Raw genomic sequence first — 20,274 nt, 5'->3', positions numbered from 1 at the left:
AGGCAGGAGAACTGCTTGAACCCAGGAGGAGGAGGTTGCGGTGAGCAGAGATCGTGCCATTGCACTCCAGTCTGGGTAACAACAGCAAAACTCCATCTCAAAAAGAAAAGAAAAGAAAAGAAAAACTGGTCAGATGCGGTGGTTCACGTCTGTAATTCCAGCACTTTGGGAGGCCTAGGTGGGTGGATCACCTGTGGTGGGGAGTTCGAGACCAGCCTGACCAACACAAAGAAACCCCATCTCTATTAAGAATACAAAATTAGCTGGGCGCAGTGGTGCACGCCTGTAATCCCAACTACTTGGGAGGCTGAGGCAGGAGAATCGCTTGAACCCAGGAGGTGGAGGTTGTGATGAGCCGGGATCATGTCATTGCACTCCAGCCTGGGCAACAAGAGTGAAACTCTGCCTAAAAAAGAAAGAAAGAAAGAAAAACCTGAACTGAACATATCTGAAAAACTCAAAAGACTGATAGATTGAGTCTGATGATTCTGCTTACAAAATGAACTCACATTTTTACATAGTCTCACAGACCTACTCGAACAGTGTCCTGTTCTGATCTTTCAAATGTGTTTTAAAGGTGACCTTGTTCTGGGCCTAAACAAATGGGAAAGGAATACACAATTGCTGGGGAAGGCGAGGATGATTTGTACTTCTCAAAAATCTTTCTTTAATGCTACGTATAATGATTTTTATACATTTTTTAAAAGAGAAGAAAAATTTATTCTTGAAGCTGCATCCAAGAGATTCCACTCTGTATACAACACCTGTCCAGTTGTGAGCTCTGCTTGGTCCACATAAAGTCCTCTGGGGGCTACCTGGACCCTGATGGACAGCCTGGTGGGGTATAGAAACCTGGTAGGGTAGACTCTGCCCGCTCCTCCCCTCTGGGGGCCTCCCTCTCAATCCAGAGTCCTCACTGAGAGTGATCATGAGGGCTGTGGTTTTGCAACCCAGTGGAGCAGTCAGAGCCAGTGCTGTGGGCTTTGTGCTTAGCAGCCAGCCTGGGGAGGGCTCAGCGCTCTTATGATGGGGGCAGGTAGAGGTAAGGCTGCAGGAAGAGGCAGGTGTGAGTTGACCACGTTTCTGCCTCCTCAGGTCATGCTCTGCAAGCATCCCATCTTTTTTAGCTCCACCCCTTTTCTCCAGGGTCAGTCGGGTCCCTATAGCAGCCTTCCGCCCCACCCCTGAACCTGTGGAGGAGGAGATAGAGCCTGGAGCCTTGTCTAGGCCCCTCCCCCAACCATCTGGGGCTTTAGATGCCCACAGGAGATTGAGATCATCCACCCTGGACTCTCTTATCCCCCAGAGGTCTAGAGCACAGGCCCTGGAAGAGGTCTTTATCCAACAGGCTTACTGCACAGATGGGCCAAGAGGATGCAGAGCATAGATTGGTCACTGTCCACCATGTCCCAGAAGGTCACTGGCAGGGCTGAGACTCAGATTAGACCTCCTGGGCCCACAGGAGCCATACCCCTAGCACCCGAGTCCCCAGGTTCCCCAGCACACAGGCTGGGCATGGGGCTATGGCAGAAACTCCTCTTTGACAGGCATTGGGGAGGAGGTGCCCAGGAGGCTGGTGTTACTGGGGCACAGGCCCCCCAGGGACGGCCCTGCTGGGGTGGCTGTGATGTCGTGGGCTGTCGGCGGCTGTGCGGGCTGTTGCTGCTGCTGCTTCTTCTTGTTCACTTTGCGCTCCTTTGCCCGCCGGTTTTGAAACCAGATCTTGACCTGTGGGGTTGGAGGACAGAGAAGTGGCAGCAGGGAGAGCAGAGGGGAGAGTGCAAGAAGGAGAGACAGGACAGCAAGCCCCTATTTCTCCATGTGGCTTTGTGGCTTACCTCCTCTCCAGCCACCCAGACCTCATGGGTCCTGAACTCATTTCCCCCCTCTAGACCCTGCACCCTTACCCTGGAGATGCCCTTCTCTGTAACCTTCCCCCTCCCCATCTTCCCAGGCCACTCTTCTTCCAGGAAGCCTTCCCTGTTATCTCATGACTGCTCCCCTGATGTAAACAGCATGTACACCTCCTACAGCACTGATCATAACCTGCTGTAGCCTGTGGCTAATCAGATCTCCTTACCCCTGCCTTTGAGGACAAGGATATTGGGATTTATTGAGGGAGGGTGCTAGCAGCACCTCAGTTTCTGCTGTGCTATGTGACAATGGCCTGGACACTCAACCTCTCTGTTTTCCTTCTACTGAACTCTGTAATCTGCTGGCAGCCTGGAGACCATAGTCCTGGAACTGCTCCTATGGCTGAGATGGGAAGACATACACACCTGCCGTTCAGTAAGCCCCAGATTGGCAGCCAGCTCTGATTTCCGCCGGATTGTGATGTAGCGGCTGTAATGAAACTCCTTCTCCAGCTCCAGGCGTTGGTGGTCAGTGTAGACCACTCGGTACTTGTCCTTGGTCCGAGTCTTACCTGAGAAGCAGAAAGAGCCAGGAAGGAAGGTGAGTTGAGAGGCGGAGACTGCAAAAAAGGACCCCCAGGAGGAAGACAATCCAGGTTCCCTGAAGTAGGACCCTGAGATGGGGAGAGACATCTCAGAAGCAGAAAGAACCCTAGGTAGGGTTCCCCTCTGGGGAACAGTCATTCCCCAGACTCAGACCTGCAGACTCACAGCATGGGAGGCAAGTATTCTTCCCAGGCTGGTCAGGGAGGCAGTGAGGCTCACAGCAGGAAAGCAACTAGCTCAGGGTTACACAGCAGGCTGCTGATGGAGCTTTGGCTTCAACCAGGTCTCCTGACCCGGAGCCCTATTTTGAAGTCCAGCTCCAACAGCTTTAAGCCAGCAGCTTCCAGAAGTGGCTTCAGAACAGATATTCTCCAGCTTGTGAAGAACACGCTTCAGGGCATCCCTGACCAGTTAATCAGAAAGCTTGAGTGTGGAATTCGCATTTTTAACAAACTCCCCAGGTGGTTCTAACTTTGTGGTCAGATGTCAGACAGGTTTGAATGCTGGACAGGCAAGGGTGATGGAGACTAATGAGATGGCAGCTCGCTCCTTCCTCCTGTGCAAGCGCCGCAGGTGGAGGCAGAAGCCGAAAGAATCTGGAACTGTCCCAGGCGTGGGCTCCCAGTTGCTGCCGAATGCCTGGGGATGGCCTCAATGTCACACAGGGAGGACTGGGGCTGCTGGTGGACCCCTAGGACCTGCCAGTCACCTCAAAGGCTCTGGCTTACGATACCACCGGAGGCTGATCTGCCCAAGCCATCCACACTCCCTGCTGTGTCCAGACAACAGGCAGGGGAGATGCAGCTCATCCCACATGTCCTCATTGAGCTCCTGCTGTGAGCCAAGCACTGGGCTATAGCACTGAGCAAAATTAAGCAAACCCCTGTCCTCATGGTGCTTATGTTCTAGGGGAGGGAGATGGGCAAAAAGAAAAATAGACATGGAAAATATTCGATATGCTAATTCATAAGTATTTCAGATGAAAAGGATGCAGGGAGCCCCAGCATGGTGCCTCATGCCTGTAATTCCAGTAATTTGGAAGGCTGAGGTGGGTGGATCACCTGAGGTCGGGAGTTCAAGACCAGCCTGACCAACATGGAGAGACCAATTAGTCGGGTGTGGTGGCGCATGCGTGTAATCCCAGCTATCTCTGGAGGCTGAGACAGCAGAATCACTTGAACCCTGCAGATGGAGGTCATGGTGAGCTGAGATCACCCCATTGCACTCCAGCCTAGGCAACGAGAAAAATTCTATCACACACACACACACACACACACACACACACACAGAAAGGTAGCAGGGAAGGATGTCTGGGAATTTAGGGAGGAGGCGGGTTGTGATTTTAAATAGAATGGGCTGTGAAGGCCTTCCTGAGAAGAGGAATTTTAGCAAAGGTCTAAAGGAGGTAAAGGAAAGAATCATGCAGGGCTGGGTGTGGTGGCTCATGCCTGTAATCCCAGCACTTGGGGAGGCTGAGGCAGGAGGATCACCTGAGGTCAAGAGTTCAAAACAAGCCTGGCCAACATGGTAAAACTCATCTCTACTAAAAAATACAAAAATTAGCCGGGCATGGTGGCATATACCTTAACCCCAGCTACCGGGAAGGCTGAGGCAGGAGAACAGGAGAATCACTTGAACCTGAGAGGTGGAGGTTGCGATGAGCCTAGATTGTACCACTGCACTCCAGCCTGGATGACCAAGTGAGACTCCGTCTCAAAATGCAGACGTCTGGGGAGAGGGTTCCAGGCAGAGGGAACAGCAAGTGCAAAGGCCCTGAGGTGGAGCATGCCCGCTGTGTGCCTGCTATCTGCTGCCATCTGCCAGTGAGGAACTGTGAGGAAGCTGCTGGAACTGAAGTGCAGTGAGAAGGGGGACAGGACAGGAGACAAAGGAGGGACTATGGGTTTTCCTCTGTCTGGGATGGGAGCCATTCCGGATTCTGAGCAGAGGAGACACAGAGTCTAATGTAGGCTTTAATATGACTCTGGCTACTGCACCGAGAACAGATTTGCAAGAGGAAGGGGAAATGCAGGGAGAGCTGCCATAACCCAGGAGAGAAGGCAGTGGCTTGGCTTCCTTGTGGGACTCAGAGCTCAATTTGAGGACCAACTGGGATTAATGTCAGGGCTTTCTTTGGGACTGGGATCAGAGGTCTGTCTGGAGAGAATATTAAGAGTCATGCTTGGCCTGGGCTGGTGTGGGGCCTGGCTAAGCACCAGTTTCCTTTATAAGAAGCTGAGCACGTGGCTATAAATAGGAGGCGCAGGCAAGCACTTCCAGACCCACACATGCTCCCACCAGGGTATGGTGGGTCTCTGAAAGACCATCAACCCCTCCTGCCTCTCCCAAGTGCCCCCACCACCGCCCAGCCTTCACCTTCTTGGGGCTCAGTCCCAACCCTGCCTGTCCCTCAGCACCCCTACACTAACCACCCACCCACCCCCATTCTGACACCTGCCCCCCTTCTAAGCCCACGCAGCTTGGCAGGACAGCCACTGGGCTCCCCGTGAGCCAAATGGCTTTGTGGAGAATGGGAGACAGCAGATGTTCCTGGGCAGCTTTTCCCTGTGTTTCCTGCCAGAGCAGAGGAACCGCACCGGACGCTTCCATGTCCACTGACCTCAGCCCGCTGCCTAGCATAGCCCGGGATAGCCTCGGCCTTCTGCCAGGCCTGGCCCCGGGAAAGGGATAAGGGAGTGGCTGCCCAGGCCTTGGCTCCAGATGGGACCTCTCCTTGGCCTAGAAAATGCAATGCCGGCTCAAAAACAGTTCTGCCTAATGCCACCGGCATCGGAGCCCAACATGGCTCTGAATCCACAGACCCACTGGATTCCCTGGGCTAAAGCCGGAAGGGATTGTGAGAGTTTAGGCTCCTCTCATTTTACTGAGGAAGACACCATGGTTCACAATGGTTACATGGCAGCTGGAGGGCCAAAGAAGAGGCCTGGTGAGCTCTTCTAGTCTAACCACCCTGGGCAGTCAGGGTCAGCGGAGGCCCAGGCAGGCACAGGCCTGGCCAAGGCCATGCCCCCGGTCTAGAGCTCTTGCTGCCTCTCCAGTGCACCACTCCTCATGCTGCTGTATTTAGGGTCCACTGAACCTGCCATGGAGCCCCCAGAGTGCTGGTAACAGAAGTTTGAACAGCAGACCACTCCTCCATTGCTACATATGGAAAAGGAGGGCTCAGACCGTGGTGAGGGACTGCCGCTGAGAGCCCCAGGCTGGAGGCCCTTAAAATGCCTGGAGGACTCGTAGTCACCGTCAGGAAGACGGGCCTGAGGCAGGGCATGAGGCTCCCTGCCCACCCAGACCTTGGCCTAGAGATCACAGGCAGTGGTCCTGAAGGTGCCTTTTCTTTACAGTCCTAGCACCCACTCCTGCTCCTTTTGCTGAGCAAGCCCAGACCCATGACAGGCATTTCATAGGTGTGGGAAAATGGGCTCAGAAAGGGCACTTGTGGAGGGCTGTCCTGACTGGTCATGGTATGAACCAGGACTCAGGTGTTCTGACCTCAGACCCAGGTCTTCCACAAGTGAAGGGGTCAGGGGTGACACCAGATGGAGATAGGGTTTAGCTGTACCATTTTCCCTCTCTGTCCTGGCAAGGTTACCAGGACAGACCTGGCCCACAGGCCTTGTCACCCCTCTCTGGGCTCTGAAGAGGGGCTGGTGGGCTCAGGAACCCACTGGCCAACTTCTCTCTGGTGGAGCTGCTTGAAACACATAATTTTATTGCTAAGAAAATGGCTCTGCCAAAGAACAAAATGTTTGCTATCACACTGTGTGGCTCGGAAACCAGGGAATCCCATATGCTCTTCCAGGAGTGAGAACCGAAACATACTCCTTAGCGCCCAACTTGGCGATATCTAGCCTCATTCAACAGGCGCATACCCTCTGACCCAAGAATCCCACTTCCAGCAACTGATGCCACCACTAACTGCCCAAAGCTACATCTGTTTCCGATAGCACAAGATGAAAAACAATGAACATGTATGCAAGCAGGGAGCTGGTTAAATAAGGGATGGTGCAGCCATAGAGAGGAGCATTATGCAGTCATTAAAAAGAAACTTTAAAACCCCATATGTCCCAATATGGAGCAAGTTCTAAGATGTGTGAAAAAAAAGCAAGACAGAATAGTGTAAATAGTATGTTGCCATTTATGTATAAAAACGGGGGAGACACACACATACACATCTGTGTACCCATATAGTTCTTTCTTAAAGAATATACAAGAAACCAGTAATAGGGGGTGCCCCTGGGGGGGCCACTGGAGGTTGGAAAGCCACAGGTAGGAGGGAAACTTTAGGGTTTTAAAATCTTCACCAAGCCTATGTTTGAATTTGTATTTTTAATGACAGCAGGGAGCCCTGGGCTCTAGTCCCAGCTCTGGGCTGGAACTCCTGACTGCCCCAAGACACCTCTGCAGCCTGGGAAGGAGGGGGCAGGGAGGTTCGTGAGAACAGTGGGGTGGGGAGAGGGCTCGGGATGAATTATTTACAGGCTCCTGGGACGCTGGAGCTAAGGGGGAAGTTCAGGCTCCTATAACAGGTGTCTGCTGAGGGGCCAGCCACACCCAGCCACCTAATGAGTAACCTCTGGGCCAGATGCCAGCATAAATGGGAGGGAGAGAGAATGAGGAGCCCCCTCAGCTCTTCAGGGGTGAGCACAGAGGGGCCTTGAGTAACCTGCCCAAATTCGAGGCTTTCTCTCTGTTCCGGTTTTGAGATATGCAGAACGCCCCATCCATATGATCAGGCCACCGTGAGAGGTAGCAAACGCCTGTCTCCTAGAGTATGCGCAGTACAGGCCAATGGCTCCCAGCACCTGGCCAGCAGCCTTGGAACTGCCTGGGGAGCTTTTTCACAGTGCAGATTCTAGCCCCAGAAATTAAAATTCAGTGGGGCTAAAATGGGGTTCAGAAGCTTGGTACTTGGATAGTTTCCAGGTGGCCCTGAGGTATGGTTAACTGGGCTTTAGCTGCACAAACACTCATCTCTGTCCTGGCAAGGCTGCCAGTGAAGACCTGGCCCACAGACCTTGTCACCCTTCTGTAGTCTCTGGAGAGGGACTGTGGAGCTCAACAGAGGTACACTCTGTGATTGTAGAGGCGCCTTGGGGCAGTCAGGAGTTCCAGCCCAGGGCGGGAACTGGAGCCCAGGGCCCCTGGATGTCATTAAAGACAAACCTCTGTGGTTGTGGAGTGCAACTTCTCACTGGCTGGGTAACCTAGGACAGTCTCCTCACCTCTCTGAACCTCATTTTCTGAATTTGTAAAATGAGGGAAAGTGATATTTTAACAACCAACATGTCCATGTGCCAGGACCTTTGTATACATCTCTCAATGACCCATGGAGTTGGGCAACTGCTACTCTATTTTACAGATGAGAAAACTCAGAGAGGACCACACATCAGGCAGGTGCGATTCAAAGCCAGGTCTATCTGGCCTCAGAAACAACAATAGAACCTATCAATCAGATAGTACGAGGTCTCTGCGGCATACAGGGGCTCACTTGAGATGGATGGGCGACATCTAGCACAGCACCTGGAATGCAGGAGGTGCGTGGGGAAGGTCTTACTCGTTTCCAACAGTGGTGGGATGACCATCTGTCAGGAATGCCAGGAAACAGATCCGTGCAATGGGCAGTTTGCTAAAAAAGGCCATTTACTTATAAGGTCCCTTCCAACTTGGAAACAACCTCCCAATGTTTGCTGATTCTCTGATTTTGTTTGTTATTGTAGCTGAAAGAATTCTAAGACCAATTTCAAAGTCTGAGAGTCTAGACACTGGGCCTGCCCAGCTGGAGGATGGGACAGGAGCCACAGTGGCCTGCAGTAGGGGGTCTCCATCCAGCCTGGGCCAGGCAAGGACAGAGTGTGGCCTCTGCTCCAGCACAACCAAATGGCCCTTAGGTCAGCACTTCCTTTGCCCTTTTCCTGCTGGGTGTGTGGCCCTGGGGAATGACCAGCTTTGGCCCTCAGGGCCTAGACCACAAATCCAGCCCCCAAAACCTTCGTGACTCCTCCCCGGGTGGTCCAGCCCCAACTGGCTGTGCTTCAAGATCCGAATCCCCAACACACATATGCACACAGGCACGCACGTCTGTACACACAGGGGCTTGCTAAAAATACAGATTCCCAGGCCCCAGCCTGGACTGACTGCATCATAATTTCTCAGTCATCTTTCCTTTTTTTTTTTTTTGAGACAGAGTCTCGCTCTGTCACCCAGGCTGGAGTGCAGTGGCATGATCTTGGCTCACTGCAACCTCCGCCTCCTGGGTTCAAGCAATTCTCCTGCCCCAGCCTCCTGAGTAGCTGGGACTACAGGCACACGCCACCACACCCCGCTGATTTTTGTATTTTCAGTAGAGATGGGGTTTCACCATATTGGCCAGGCTGGTCTTGAACTTCTGACCTCATGATCAACCTGAATTGCCTCTCAAAGTGCCAAGATTACAGGTGTGAGCCATCATGCCTGGCCAATTTTTCAGTCATCTTTAAAAAGGCCCCTATGGATTCTGAACCACCAGCCGAAGTCAGTAGGTCTTGGTCCCAGTTCCATGCCATTTGTGTGGCCTTGAATTAGTTCCTCCTCTCCTCTGGGCCTCGGTTTTGCCTGCACACCAGTCCAAGTGCCCTCTAGACTCTGTAGCTTTGAGCCCTCCCTTAAGGATCAGACCTCTCCACTCCCAACACCTTGCTGCCTGCCACCCTGGGCAACCCCTACAGAAAGCACACGCCCAACATACCCTCCAGCCAAGTCTCTCGGAGAGCCACACTGCATGCAGCAAGAGGCTATGGAGAGCTCACCCATGTCTGTGATGCCAGTGTGGGAATGGCAAATGGAAGGGCATAGGGCTTTTGGCAGGAGGGGATCAGGGGTGGGGGGAACAGGGTAGCCAAAGAATCCTGCTGCAAAGAGCCCCCTTTTCCAAGATAAGGAAGTCCAGAGAGCTTGCAGGTCACTTGCTGTGGATGGCTGCAGGGCCAAAAGGCAAAGGAAAGGGTGGGAAAGAGGGACTCAGGAGGACTGATCTCCCTGCCCCAGATAACACATGTAGGAGTGCTGCAAGGGTGGCAGGGCGTGGGCCAGCTCAGAGGTGGTAGCGCTTCTGGTGAGGGGTTTAAATTGTAGCAGTGTCACACTCTACTGAGGTTTGGTAAAGGCTGGGTGTACAGGCGAGCTTCCAGACCTTGCCTGGTGGCAGAGAGCTGGGCTGTGGCCCAGCCTGGCCCTCTTAGTTGAAGGACTTGACAAGTGACTGAACTTCCCTGGGCTTTCCTTATCCTGCCTGGGGAACAGAATGGCTGCGAGAGCAGTCTGGAAAGGGCAAAAAGCTATGGAGACAAAAAGGAGAAAACAGAGCTATTTGCAGAAGGGTGTATGTTGGTGGAGTCCCTCGCGCAAGAGAGGAATGTTGCCTAATGGGAAGTCACAGGGCCAAGAAGACACTGGCCTGGTAGTGGGGAGACTGGCAGGCCCACCGGCTGGACATGTGATCCCTTATTCGGGCCTGTTTCCCCATCTGTACCACCAGGGGGAAGGCCCTCCAGTGTGCCCTAACCTCACCAGCTCCACAATGGAAGGATGTCCTTCCTGGGACATGAGGCATTCTGCCTGACCCACAATTGAGTCCTTGTCCTGGCTGATCTGGCAGTCCCAGACTGCTAATATCAAGGCTCCTCACTCAAGCCCTGAGCAGGGATGAAGTTGGCATGGGGGTGAGGAAAGGGGGACGCTGGCCAGGCCAGCTATTTTGGTAGCACTGCAGCCTTAGCCAGATTCTCCTCCCCACCGTCAGCCTGCTTCCTGGTTCTTCATCATCTCTGCACCCTCCTCCTCCAGGGCCACCTTTGCATCATCTGCTGCCCTGTCTTCATCAAGGTCCACAATCTGAACTGGCTTCAGGAGGTAGCAAAGAGGAAGGGACTTTAGAGTCAGACAGAGACAAGTGGCTCTCCCTGAGTCTGGCCATACGCCAGTGGTATGTCCCTAGGCAAGTTGCTGGACCTCTTTGAGTTTCAGTTTATTTATCTTTAAAATGAAGACATGAATGCTTTCTTCATACGGTGGTTATGGAGACCAATGTGATAACCTACTTAACAAAGTACTTATTAATAAAAACTATGATGATGAAGATGATGATGTTACTACAGAGACAAAGCAGCTGAAAGAGGCAGGAGAGTGGCCGGGCGAGGTGGCTCACGCCCGGAACTCCGGGAGGCTGAGGTGGGTGGATCACCTGAGGTCAGGAGTTCAAGACCAGCCTGACCAACATGGTGAAATCCTATCTCTACCAAAAATACAAAAATTAGACAGGCATTATGGAGTGTGCCTGTAATTCCAGCTACTCCGGAAGCTGAGGCAGGAGAATAGCTTGAATTCAGGAGTCGGAGATTGTCATGAACTGAGATCATGCTATTGCACTCCAGCCTGGGCGACAAGAGCAAAACTTCATCTAAAAAAAAAGAAAAAAGCCGGGCGTGGTGGCTCTCACCTATAATCCCAGCACTTTGGGAGGCCGAGGCAGGCGGAACACAAGGTCAGGAGTTCGAGACCAGCCTGGCCAATAAGGTGAAACCCCTGTCTCTATTAAAATACAAAAGAATTAGCCGGGCATGGTGGCATGTGCCTAGAATCCCAGCTACTCTATGGGCTGAGACAGGAGAATTACTTGAACCTGGGAGGCAGAGGTTGCAGTGAGCTGAGATTGTGCCACTGCACACCATCCTGGACAACAGAATGAGATTCCGTTTCAAAAGAAGAAAAGAAAAGAGGCAGGAGAGATTCCTCAATGCAAGAACAAGGAGCTCATGCAGAATGGATTTCCATTCTGGGAACTCTTGAGAGGGATTTTTCTGCACTGTCTAATATGATAGCCACTAGCCACATTAATTAAATATGTTTCTTAGTCACACTAGCTGCATTTCCAGTGTTCAACAGCCACGTGCAGCTGGTGGCTAGCCTACTGGACAGCACAGATACAGAGCATTTCCATCATGGCGGAAAGTCCTACTGGTCAACACTGCTAGATCAAACTCCTACCAGGGTCGGGACGCCCACACTGCAGCACACGCCTACTCGCTGCAAAGCAGCTGGTTCTTGCATTTGCCACCCATTTATATCCTTCCTGAGTTTTTCCACAGGGACACCCTCAGCCTTGGACAGCCCTTTCAGATTTACAGACAGCAACTGCATCCCTTCAGGTCTTCTCCTAGGCTGAAGAACTTGAGGCCTTTCTGGGCTGTTTCCTGGTGGAGTTTCCAGGCCACTGCTCACCTGGCCATCTTCCTCTAGTCTAGACTGGGAGTGCAGCCCTTGCTGCTCCATGCAGGTGTGGCTCCTGAAATCTCACATTCAAGGTGGGGCTGCAGTGAGGGGCCTCCAGCCCCTTCCTACCCCTAGCTGGCTACATGGCCTTGGTGAAGACCTTCCCCTTAGGCCTTGGCTCCCCAAATGCTCTTTGAGGCTAGGGCCATGCCATTTAGCTCACCAGCACCTATCACGTGCCTGACACACACAGTGAGTACTTGATGAATTCTTGGTGAATACATAAAACAAATCTGCTACTTTCTCTGCTTCCTTAACTCAATAAATAGCACCTCCATCCTCCAGCCATTCAGATCACAAGCCAAGGTGGCACCTCTGAGTCCTGTCTCCCTTGCTCCCCACGTCTACCCTCACAGTGGGCAGCTCAGCCTCCAAAGCACAGCTTTCCGTCTGTCTCCATTGCTCAAAAAGCTTAGTCTGAGCCATTCCTCTAATGGAGAAGAAATGTGCTGTTCCGGGGACAGAAGTCTTGCATTTGAAAAAATGTTGAATGTACTGAGCACTGAATAGATGCTGGTTCACATCATGATTACCATAACTGCTCAGTACTTATTTGATAGTTTATTATCTCCTTCATGGTGGGGGAGGCAGTAGATTAAAAACAAACAAACAAATGGAATAATGACAAACTGAGATTCTTAGTTAGGAAGGAAATCGAGCCATGAGCTAAACTGAATGGGGAGGTAGGGGGAAGAACCCTACTTTACTTAGCTGGGAGAGGTCACCAGGAACAGGCCTTATTTATTTATTTTGAGATGCAGTCTTGCTCTGTTGCCCAGGCTGGAGTGCAGTGGCACAATCTCAGCTCACTGCAACCTCTACCTCCCTGGTTAAAGCAATTCTCCTGCTTCAGCCTCCTGAGTAGCTGGGACTACAGGCACCCGCTACCACGCCCAGCTAATTTTTGTATTTTTTAGTAGAGATGGGGTTTCACCATGTTGGGCAGTGTGGTCTTGAACTCTTGACCTTGTGATCCTCCCACCTTGGCCTCCCAAAGTGCTGCAATTACAGACGTGAGCCACTGTGCCCAGCCAACAGGCCACATTTAAGCCAAGACCTGAGGTTGAGAAGGAGGCTTCCATGTCCTGAAGAGAGAGGGAGATTGCAGGAAGTGAACAGCACATGCAAAGGCCCCCAGGCAGGGAGAAGCAGAGTGAGGGCAGAGAGGGCAGCTCTCTGTGTGTAGGTGGACCCGTCTGCCTTGTACAGACCATCACCTCCAATGCTTAGGAGCATGTTCATCACAGAAGACACCCAGAATATTACTGCTTGTCTGCTTGAATGAATGAATGAGAGAGGCACAAGATCAGGCTAGAGAGGCCAGCAGAACCTCTAACAGAGAAATTTGAATTTGGTTTCAAGAGCAACAGGAAGCCATGGGAGGGTGTGGAGCTTGCTCCTTCTTTCTGTTGATGGGGGGATCCACGTGGGGTACCCCCACAAGCCTGAGGGGTGAGCACGGCATGGGGAGGGTCTGGCACGCTAACATGGTGATTGCCCTGACTCCAGATGTGAATGTTGTTTCCACATCTCAGGAGCTCCAAAACAGAAACCTGAGAGGCTGGGCCATTAAGATAACTGCCTACAGACACGACAGACCCTGCTGCTAACAAACCATTTTGGACATTCACAATGATTCCCTAAGCTGTAAACGGCAATATCTGCCAAAGCAGGGGAGAGAAAACACCCAACCAAAAAAAAAGCCTTCTGCCACCTTCTAACTGGGTCATTCCCTTTCCCAGCTACATCTGAGCAATGAGGTGTCAAATGTAGCTTCTGCCTGGAGAATCGGTTCTTAACAACCTAGCCCCTGCTGGGCTCCCTCCTCCAGCAGCCTCTTACAGTACCTCCCCTGCCTAGCCTCCCTTCCCCTCCACCTGGCTGGGATGCCCATGGGGAAGGGGGGTCTTAGGTTCCCCTTCCTGAGTGTGTGGCTTTATTTCACAGACACTTGCTGGGCTGTAGACTGGGTGTGAACACTGTGCTGCCGTGTCCTAGCTGTGTGAGCTTGGGCAGGCCCCCTTGCCCTCTCTCAGTCTTGTTATCCTGATCTATAAAATGAGTCTAATACTAGATCCTTACACCACACAGGTCCATCATGAGACTTAAGTGAGATCACCCACACAAAGTTCCTGGCACAGTGCCTGGCCCATAGTAAATATTTGGCTAATGCCACAGTTATTTGCTCTATCATGAGCTCCTACTATGTGTGAGGCAGGGCGGGTTGGTAGGTGGCAGGGATAAACAAGACAGTTAAAGTAGACAGTCAGTGGTAAGTGTCATGAAAACAAGGGCCTGATACAGTGCTTGGGAGGGAGAAATAAGGGAGGGCTTCCTACAGGAGACAGCCTTGGAGAAGGAGCAGCATTTGAGCTAGTGAAGATGCAGGAGAGGGAAGGGAGGGCAATGCAGGCCTAGGGACCAGACTGGAGAGGCAGGGAGTGTGAGGTGTGTGCTCCAGTGCACCTGCTGAGGTCTGGTAGAGGTGGTCACAGGCACCGATGCCCTAAGCACCTACTGTGTGCCAGCTGCAGAGCTGTACTTTACAGTCTCTTCCGAGATGCAATCCTATTATTATCCTGTTACAATGGAAGAAGCCCAGGCTCAGAGAAATGATCCTAATTAATTTGCCTGAGGCTATACAGCTTCTTAAGGAAATGCAATGCCAGGTCTGAGACTCCCCAGCCCTGGCTCTTAACTTGCCTTATCTAGGCGAGGTAGGAGAATGGCTTCAATAGATGGTTGAGGCCAGCTCTCAAGAAGGCTCTGAATGCCACAGTAATGGAGCTAGATTTTACAATAATGAAATGGCAATTCCATATCAGTAGGGAGCCACAGAATGCTCTTGAGCAGGGCAGGTACCTTGAGAAGGTAAATATGGCAATGGTTTTAGAAGCTGGAGCATCACAGAGAGGCTGAAAGTGAGAGAGCAGGTTGGTGGCTGTGGCAATGAGCCAAGGGAGAGGGCCTGCAATGTGGGGGGAGAGGAGCATTCATCCCCTTCGTGGGCCTCAGTTTCCCCATCAGAAAGCTGAAGGAGTTGGACCAAGATCTAAATCTTGCTCCCAGTCGCATCCCAGTGAACCTCTTCCTAGTCCTGAGACCTCAGCCACCCCAATGGGCCATTAACCTGTGGAGCAGTTTATTCAAAGGAATTGGAGGCTGAGCCTTCCACAGAGGGGTGATCTGTAACCCTCCTAATGAAAATGCTGATATTTAAAAGGTTCCTCGTGAAAATGCAAAGAGAGAAGGAAAAAAAAAAAAGAACGCCTTGTAGTCATTTCCTATCCCGGCCTCACTCAAGCGATACTGATCAATCGGAACCGACTAACATTCTCATTAGAAATTGAAGACCAATTGAAGCCCAACAGCTTCTCTCTCATCTTTCCCTTTGTCACCACCCGCCTCCTTAGAAGAAACTGAAGTCTTAGTCCCAGCCTCAGCAAATGCACTTCCCCATGTGAGTCAGGGTACCATCCAAGTGGAGAAACAGAGGCAGCCAGGTTTCCATTGACCTGAACTGCTTGGCTGGACAGTCACAGGTCCCAATCCTAGGGCTGGGACCCCAGAAACCTGTGTGAAGGCCAAGATCTCACACACTCCCCTGTTCCCCAGAAAAGTCTTCTGTCTTTATACTTGCCCTCTTCATTCACTCAACAAAATATATTGGGCACCTACTAAATGCCATGCACTGAGCTGGGTGCCAGGATGCAGTGGTGGCTTAAGCAGACATAGCTCTGGACCTCATGGGACAGACAACATACAAACAACAAGTGTAAGGAAGTGAGTAGATAGAAATTCGTGCTCTGAAGGAAACAAAGCAAAGATTCGCCATGGGTGTAGCGAGGAGTCCACTTTGGGAAATGATGGAGGGCTTCACAGAGGAGGTGACGATTAAGCTAAGATCTGAAGGGTAAGCAGAATCCACTCTTGCAAAGAATCAGGGGAAAGAGCTTTCCCAGAAGAGAGAACAAGACCTGCAGTAGGACTTGGCAGGTCTCAGGAATTAAAAGAAGCTGGAGTTGCTTGAGCTTGGAAGCCAAGGTGAGAGCAGCTGGGGATGAGGTCAGGGAGGCAGACAGGTGCAAACGCTGTTGTCTTGTAGACCTCATGAAGGAGGGTAGGGTTCATCCTACACATGATGGGAAACCATCAGAAAATTCTAAATCGACTCTTCTGACATCTAGCCCAGTTTAGCCCCGCTTGTGTGAAACTGGAACATTCCTCACAGTCTCTGTACCTTGGTGTCCTCATCTACATGTGTGGTCTCTAACTGTCCAGTTTGTCCATTTTCGAATGCTCAAGGCTCAGAAACAGGGGAAGAAGGGGCTGGCCAGGATTGGTGGCAGGCTGAAGACCTGGTGGCCAGTGCCAGTGGGGTTTGGGAGGGCAGTGGCATGCACTAACCTTCCTTCAGCTGTCCCGGACAGCAGCATTGCACGGGAACCATTCCTGGAAACCCTATGACTTCATTGCCCAGAAGGAGAAACAGAGGCCAGAGACAGGAGAGGCTGGCCTCTATCTCAGGGAGAGTCAACAGTCCCAACCCAATTCTGCCCCCACTTAAGAAGCACTGAATAGAGAGTCAGATGCCCCGGGAAGACAGGCAGCACCTTCTAGCTTCAGGAAGGTCAGGGTTCCTGCATCCTCTGCAGAACGGAGCTAACATTCCTGGAGCCTCAGGAACCCCCAGAACTCCTTCTGCCTTTTTCTCTACTATGAGAGAGCAAGGGGGGAAATGCTTTTTTGCCTAGGGCAGACTTATCTGCCTGCAGGCAACAGTTTTCAAGCAACTTTTGAGACCAGAGGCCGAGCTGGGTTCAGCAGCCCAGAGACATGAGGTGATTCGTATGGAAGCTCCTCCAGGATCCCCCAGTCCTCTGACACCCACTGGCACACTACTTTTCCCCATACCAAGTCCCCACCCATAGAGAACTTCCCCATTCATCTCCAAAGTCACCCCATGAGCAGGAAGCAGCAAGTGGAACAGAGGAGCAGGAAAGGCAGACTGAGAACTGCAGAAGCCTGAGCACTGGTGCTGCCAACTCTTCTCATATCATGCAGGGTTCTTAACCCCAGATTTACAGATAATGCCTCTGGAGGCCTCCAGAACCCCTGAAACTGTCCAATGACACAACATTTTTTCCTAGGGAAAAGATTTGTCCCTTTCAGCAGATGTTTCAAAGGAGTCCTTCTGTAACTTAAACAAGGGTTACAAACCACTGCAGGACCCCTTTCTCTAATTTCACAGATGGGAGAACTAAAGCCAGAAACAATGACTGATGCAAGAGGAGCTGTTGTGTAGGGGATTAGAGCACAGACTTGGTGGTCAGTCAGCCTGGGTTCAAATCCCAGCCCCACCAGTTCTGGGTTACATAGCTTTATGCAAGTACTTAACCTCTCTGTGACCTAGTTTCTTCATCTTAAATGGGGTGATAATAGTACCTACTATGATGTTTTAAGAGTTAAATAGGTGAATACATGCAAGATCTTAAGTCAGTACCTGGTCCATTAGGAAGTGTTCCAAAACATTCGCTGTTATTTAATCAAGGCCACAGAAGCAAGTGGCAGGGCCTGGTTCGCTGTATCTCCCTGGAGGCAGATAGGAGGTTCTGTATCCCTGGGACTTCCAAGAGGGGGATATGATTATGGCCAGAACCTGTAGCTCCTGATCAAGCCCCCGAAACCAGCATCTGCCCTGAGGCAAGCTGGGTGTGTGTGGGGAGATGGGGGTGAAGAGAACGAGGAGGTGGGGGAAAGTCCCAGGCTCATTCCCAGCTGGGGGAAGGGGAGGAGGGGCTGGACATCAAAGGGTAGGCAGGCCAGCTTCCCGCCCCCAAGGCCAGGTGGCCTTTGTCAGGACAGGCCGGACACAGTCGGGACAATGGAACGTCGTGTTCACTTTCCTGCCGGCAGGAGTCACTACAGAACCAGGACAGAGCCAGTTACATGACAAAGGGGGACCCATAAGGGAGGTCAAGCCGCCCGTCATTAAAGTTGGGCCCTTTGTCCTGCCCCCTCCCCGGCCTTTGAAGAGGGCAGATCAGAGAGGCCTGCCTAGGGGCAGGAGGTTCACAGGCTCAGGAGCCAAACAGTAGCCCGCTTGGCACTGCTGGCGCTTCCCCTCCCCCGGGGTCAAGAGTTCAGGGAGGACTCTGGGAAGGTAAGGTACAGACCCCTTGCCCCGGTCTGGCCAAAGAGGGCTCTTTTTCAGCCCGAAGGATATGACCCACCGATCTCTTGACTGTGTGATGGGGAGACTCAGCCCTGGCCAGCAAAGTCACCTGCCCTGTTCGCACAGTTAGCGAACCGTCCCTTCTGGGGCGAGTTTGCCGCCTTTGCAAATTTGGCTGGGTTAGGAGTGGAAGAAGCCGATGGAGAGCACGGAGTCTGTGTTGCTAAATGAGTGTGGGACAGAAGTCTGGGAGCCTGCGTTCTGGTTTAGGCTTTTCTCCGCGGCCGCAGGCGCATTTCCGCACTTTGCAGTGGGTCTCGGTTTCCCTATCTGTACAGAGAGAGGGTTGGGCTGTGCTGCTGCAGGCTCCGACAGCCTGAGACTCAGGAGAGGGAGCCCAGAGAGCTGCCTGGGGGGCACCCCAGGGCGAGAGTGGACAGGAGGTCCACACTCCCGGGAACCCGAGCAGGGCCGGGGCAGAGGTCAGACAGGGGGCGGCCTGAGGCGCGCCCGAGCACCTGCCGGTCCAGAGGCGCAGGGCGAGGGAGGGGTCCTTACCGCTGCCACCGCCGCCTCCGGCCGCCACGCTGCGCCGCATCCACTCGTAGGGCGTCCGCCTCTGAGCTCCGGGCGAGGACTGTGTGCCCGGGCCCCCGAGGGGCTGCGCCAGGAGGCCCGGGCCGGACCCAGGGGGCGCAGGCACCGGGCTAAAGTCCGGAGGGGGCCCGAATGCCAGCGGAACTGGGCTGGCGGCAGGGGCCGCGGGGCCCGGGCCGTAGGCGGCGGCCCAGTCGTCCTTGGGCGAAGGGAAGGGAGCCCCCCAGGCCGTTGCGGGGGCGGGGGCCGGCTCCACGTGAGAGTAGCTGGGGAAGTCGGGGTACTGCGGGGGCGCCGGGGGCTGGGCCGGGGGGCCGTAGGCGGGCTGGCCCAGGCCGAGGCTGGCGGGCCTGGCGGGGCCGGGGTACACGGGCGAATCCTTGTCCAGCACATAGCCCACATACATGGTGGCCGCGGGGCCCCCCGCGCATGCTGGGCCCTGGAGCCGCCGCAGCCGGCCGCCCCGACGACGAGCAACCGCTCACCTGAATTCGCCGGCCTTGCCGCCGCGCCCGCCCCACCCAGGCCTTTTATAGCTCCAGGCCGCCCGCGGCCCCAGCCCAGGCGGGTTTGCATTTCAAAGCGGGGGGAAGCCTCCGGGCAGCGAATCAAAGGGGGAAACCCGTCGGGGGCGGGGGGTTCAAAAGGAGACAAATTGCCGCCCCAAGCGGGAGGTGGACTGGCCAGGGCCTGGAGGGGGTGGGGACGCGGAGGGCGCGTCTCGGGCGAGGGTCGAGGCCGCGCTGCGAGTGGGAATCGCTTAACAGGGGGCGGCCTTGAGGCCTGAGCACCTTGTCCTTCAGTGGCCGCGTGGACCGCTCTGCAGCCCCATTTTACAGGTGGAGGAACGAGCTCCCAGGGGCCAGGGGATTCTAGGCCAACTTCACACAGTGACCAGTTTGAGGTGAGGGGCAACGCAGACTTCAAACAGGGCTCCCGTCTGTAGGATCGCAGGTCCTTAATCTTTTGGCATGGAGGGGTCACGACCCCTCTGGTCATGGAAGCTGTGGATGGTTTTCTCGGGTGATATGCACATATGCACACACACAAGCCTTCCTTACAGTTGGGGGACTGCCTGGGTTGGCCACTAGAGAAAGTTCTTAAAAGATATAGTGTGTGTGTGTGTGTGTGTGTGTGTGCGCGCGCGCGCGCGTGTGTTGGGGGGGAGTCTTCTGGGAACATTACAGGAAACTTTTAGCAAATTATCTTGATGACCCCCACCCTCTTTTTTAATTGAGAAGTTTCAAGCATACACAAAAGTAGAATTGTATAATGAACTGCTGTGCACCCATCACCCAGCTTCAACAACTATTAAGGTTTCGTCACACTTATTTCATCTACTCCCCACTTTTCTGAAGTATTTTAAAACAAATTCCAGACATCATGTCATTTCACCCCTACATACTTCAGCGCGCATCTCTAAAACACACGGACATTTTCTTACATAATATGCCATTATCACGTCTAGCAAAATTAAGGCAAATTCCTGGGTATTTCCTAACACACCGTTCAGATTCAAAGTACTCCAGTTGATTCAAAAATGCCTTTGTAGCAGTTGGTTTGTGTGAATCAGGATCCGAAAGCCCTGATCCATTTATGATGGCTGGGACCCCTTGGCATTTTAAATGCCTTCTGTTCCTCCACCCCATGTGAAGGACAGCTGCCTAAGGGGGAGTGGAGGCTGGGAACATTTGAGGGAGTGTCAGTGAACTGGGA

The 20,274-nt window shown here is 52.9% G+C and overlaps 1 protein-coding gene across 1 annotated transcript; it reads right to left on the bottom strand.

Moving 5' to 3' along the window:
* Positions 1-640: 640 nt before the first annotated feature.
* On the bottom strand, positions 641-19,063 carry CDX1 (caudal type homeobox 1). Its single transcript, XM_002744365.6, has 3 exons — positions 18,520-19,063; positions 2,280-2,425; positions 641-1,728 (listed from the first exon to the last, which is right to left on the bottom strand). The coding sequence occupies exons 1-3, from the start codon at positions 18,962-18,964 to the stop codon at positions 1,522-1,524; spliced, it is 798 nt and encodes a 265-aa protein (XP_002744411.1). The 5' UTR covers positions 18,965-19,063; the 3' UTR covers positions 641-1,521.
* Between the last annotated feature and the right edge of the window lie 1,211 nt (positions 19,064-20,274).

This window comes from Callithrix jacchus, chromosome 2, assembly GCF_049354715.1.
Source record: "Callithrix jacchus isolate 240 chromosome 2, calJac240_pri, whole genome shotgun sequence".
In the NCBI taxonomy this organism is placed as follows: domain Eukaryota; kingdom Metazoa; phylum Chordata; class Mammalia; order Primates; family Cebidae; genus Callithrix; species Callithrix jacchus.
Note: the sequence above shows the minus strand (reverse complement) of the source record. Positions and strands in the feature narration are given on the sequence as shown.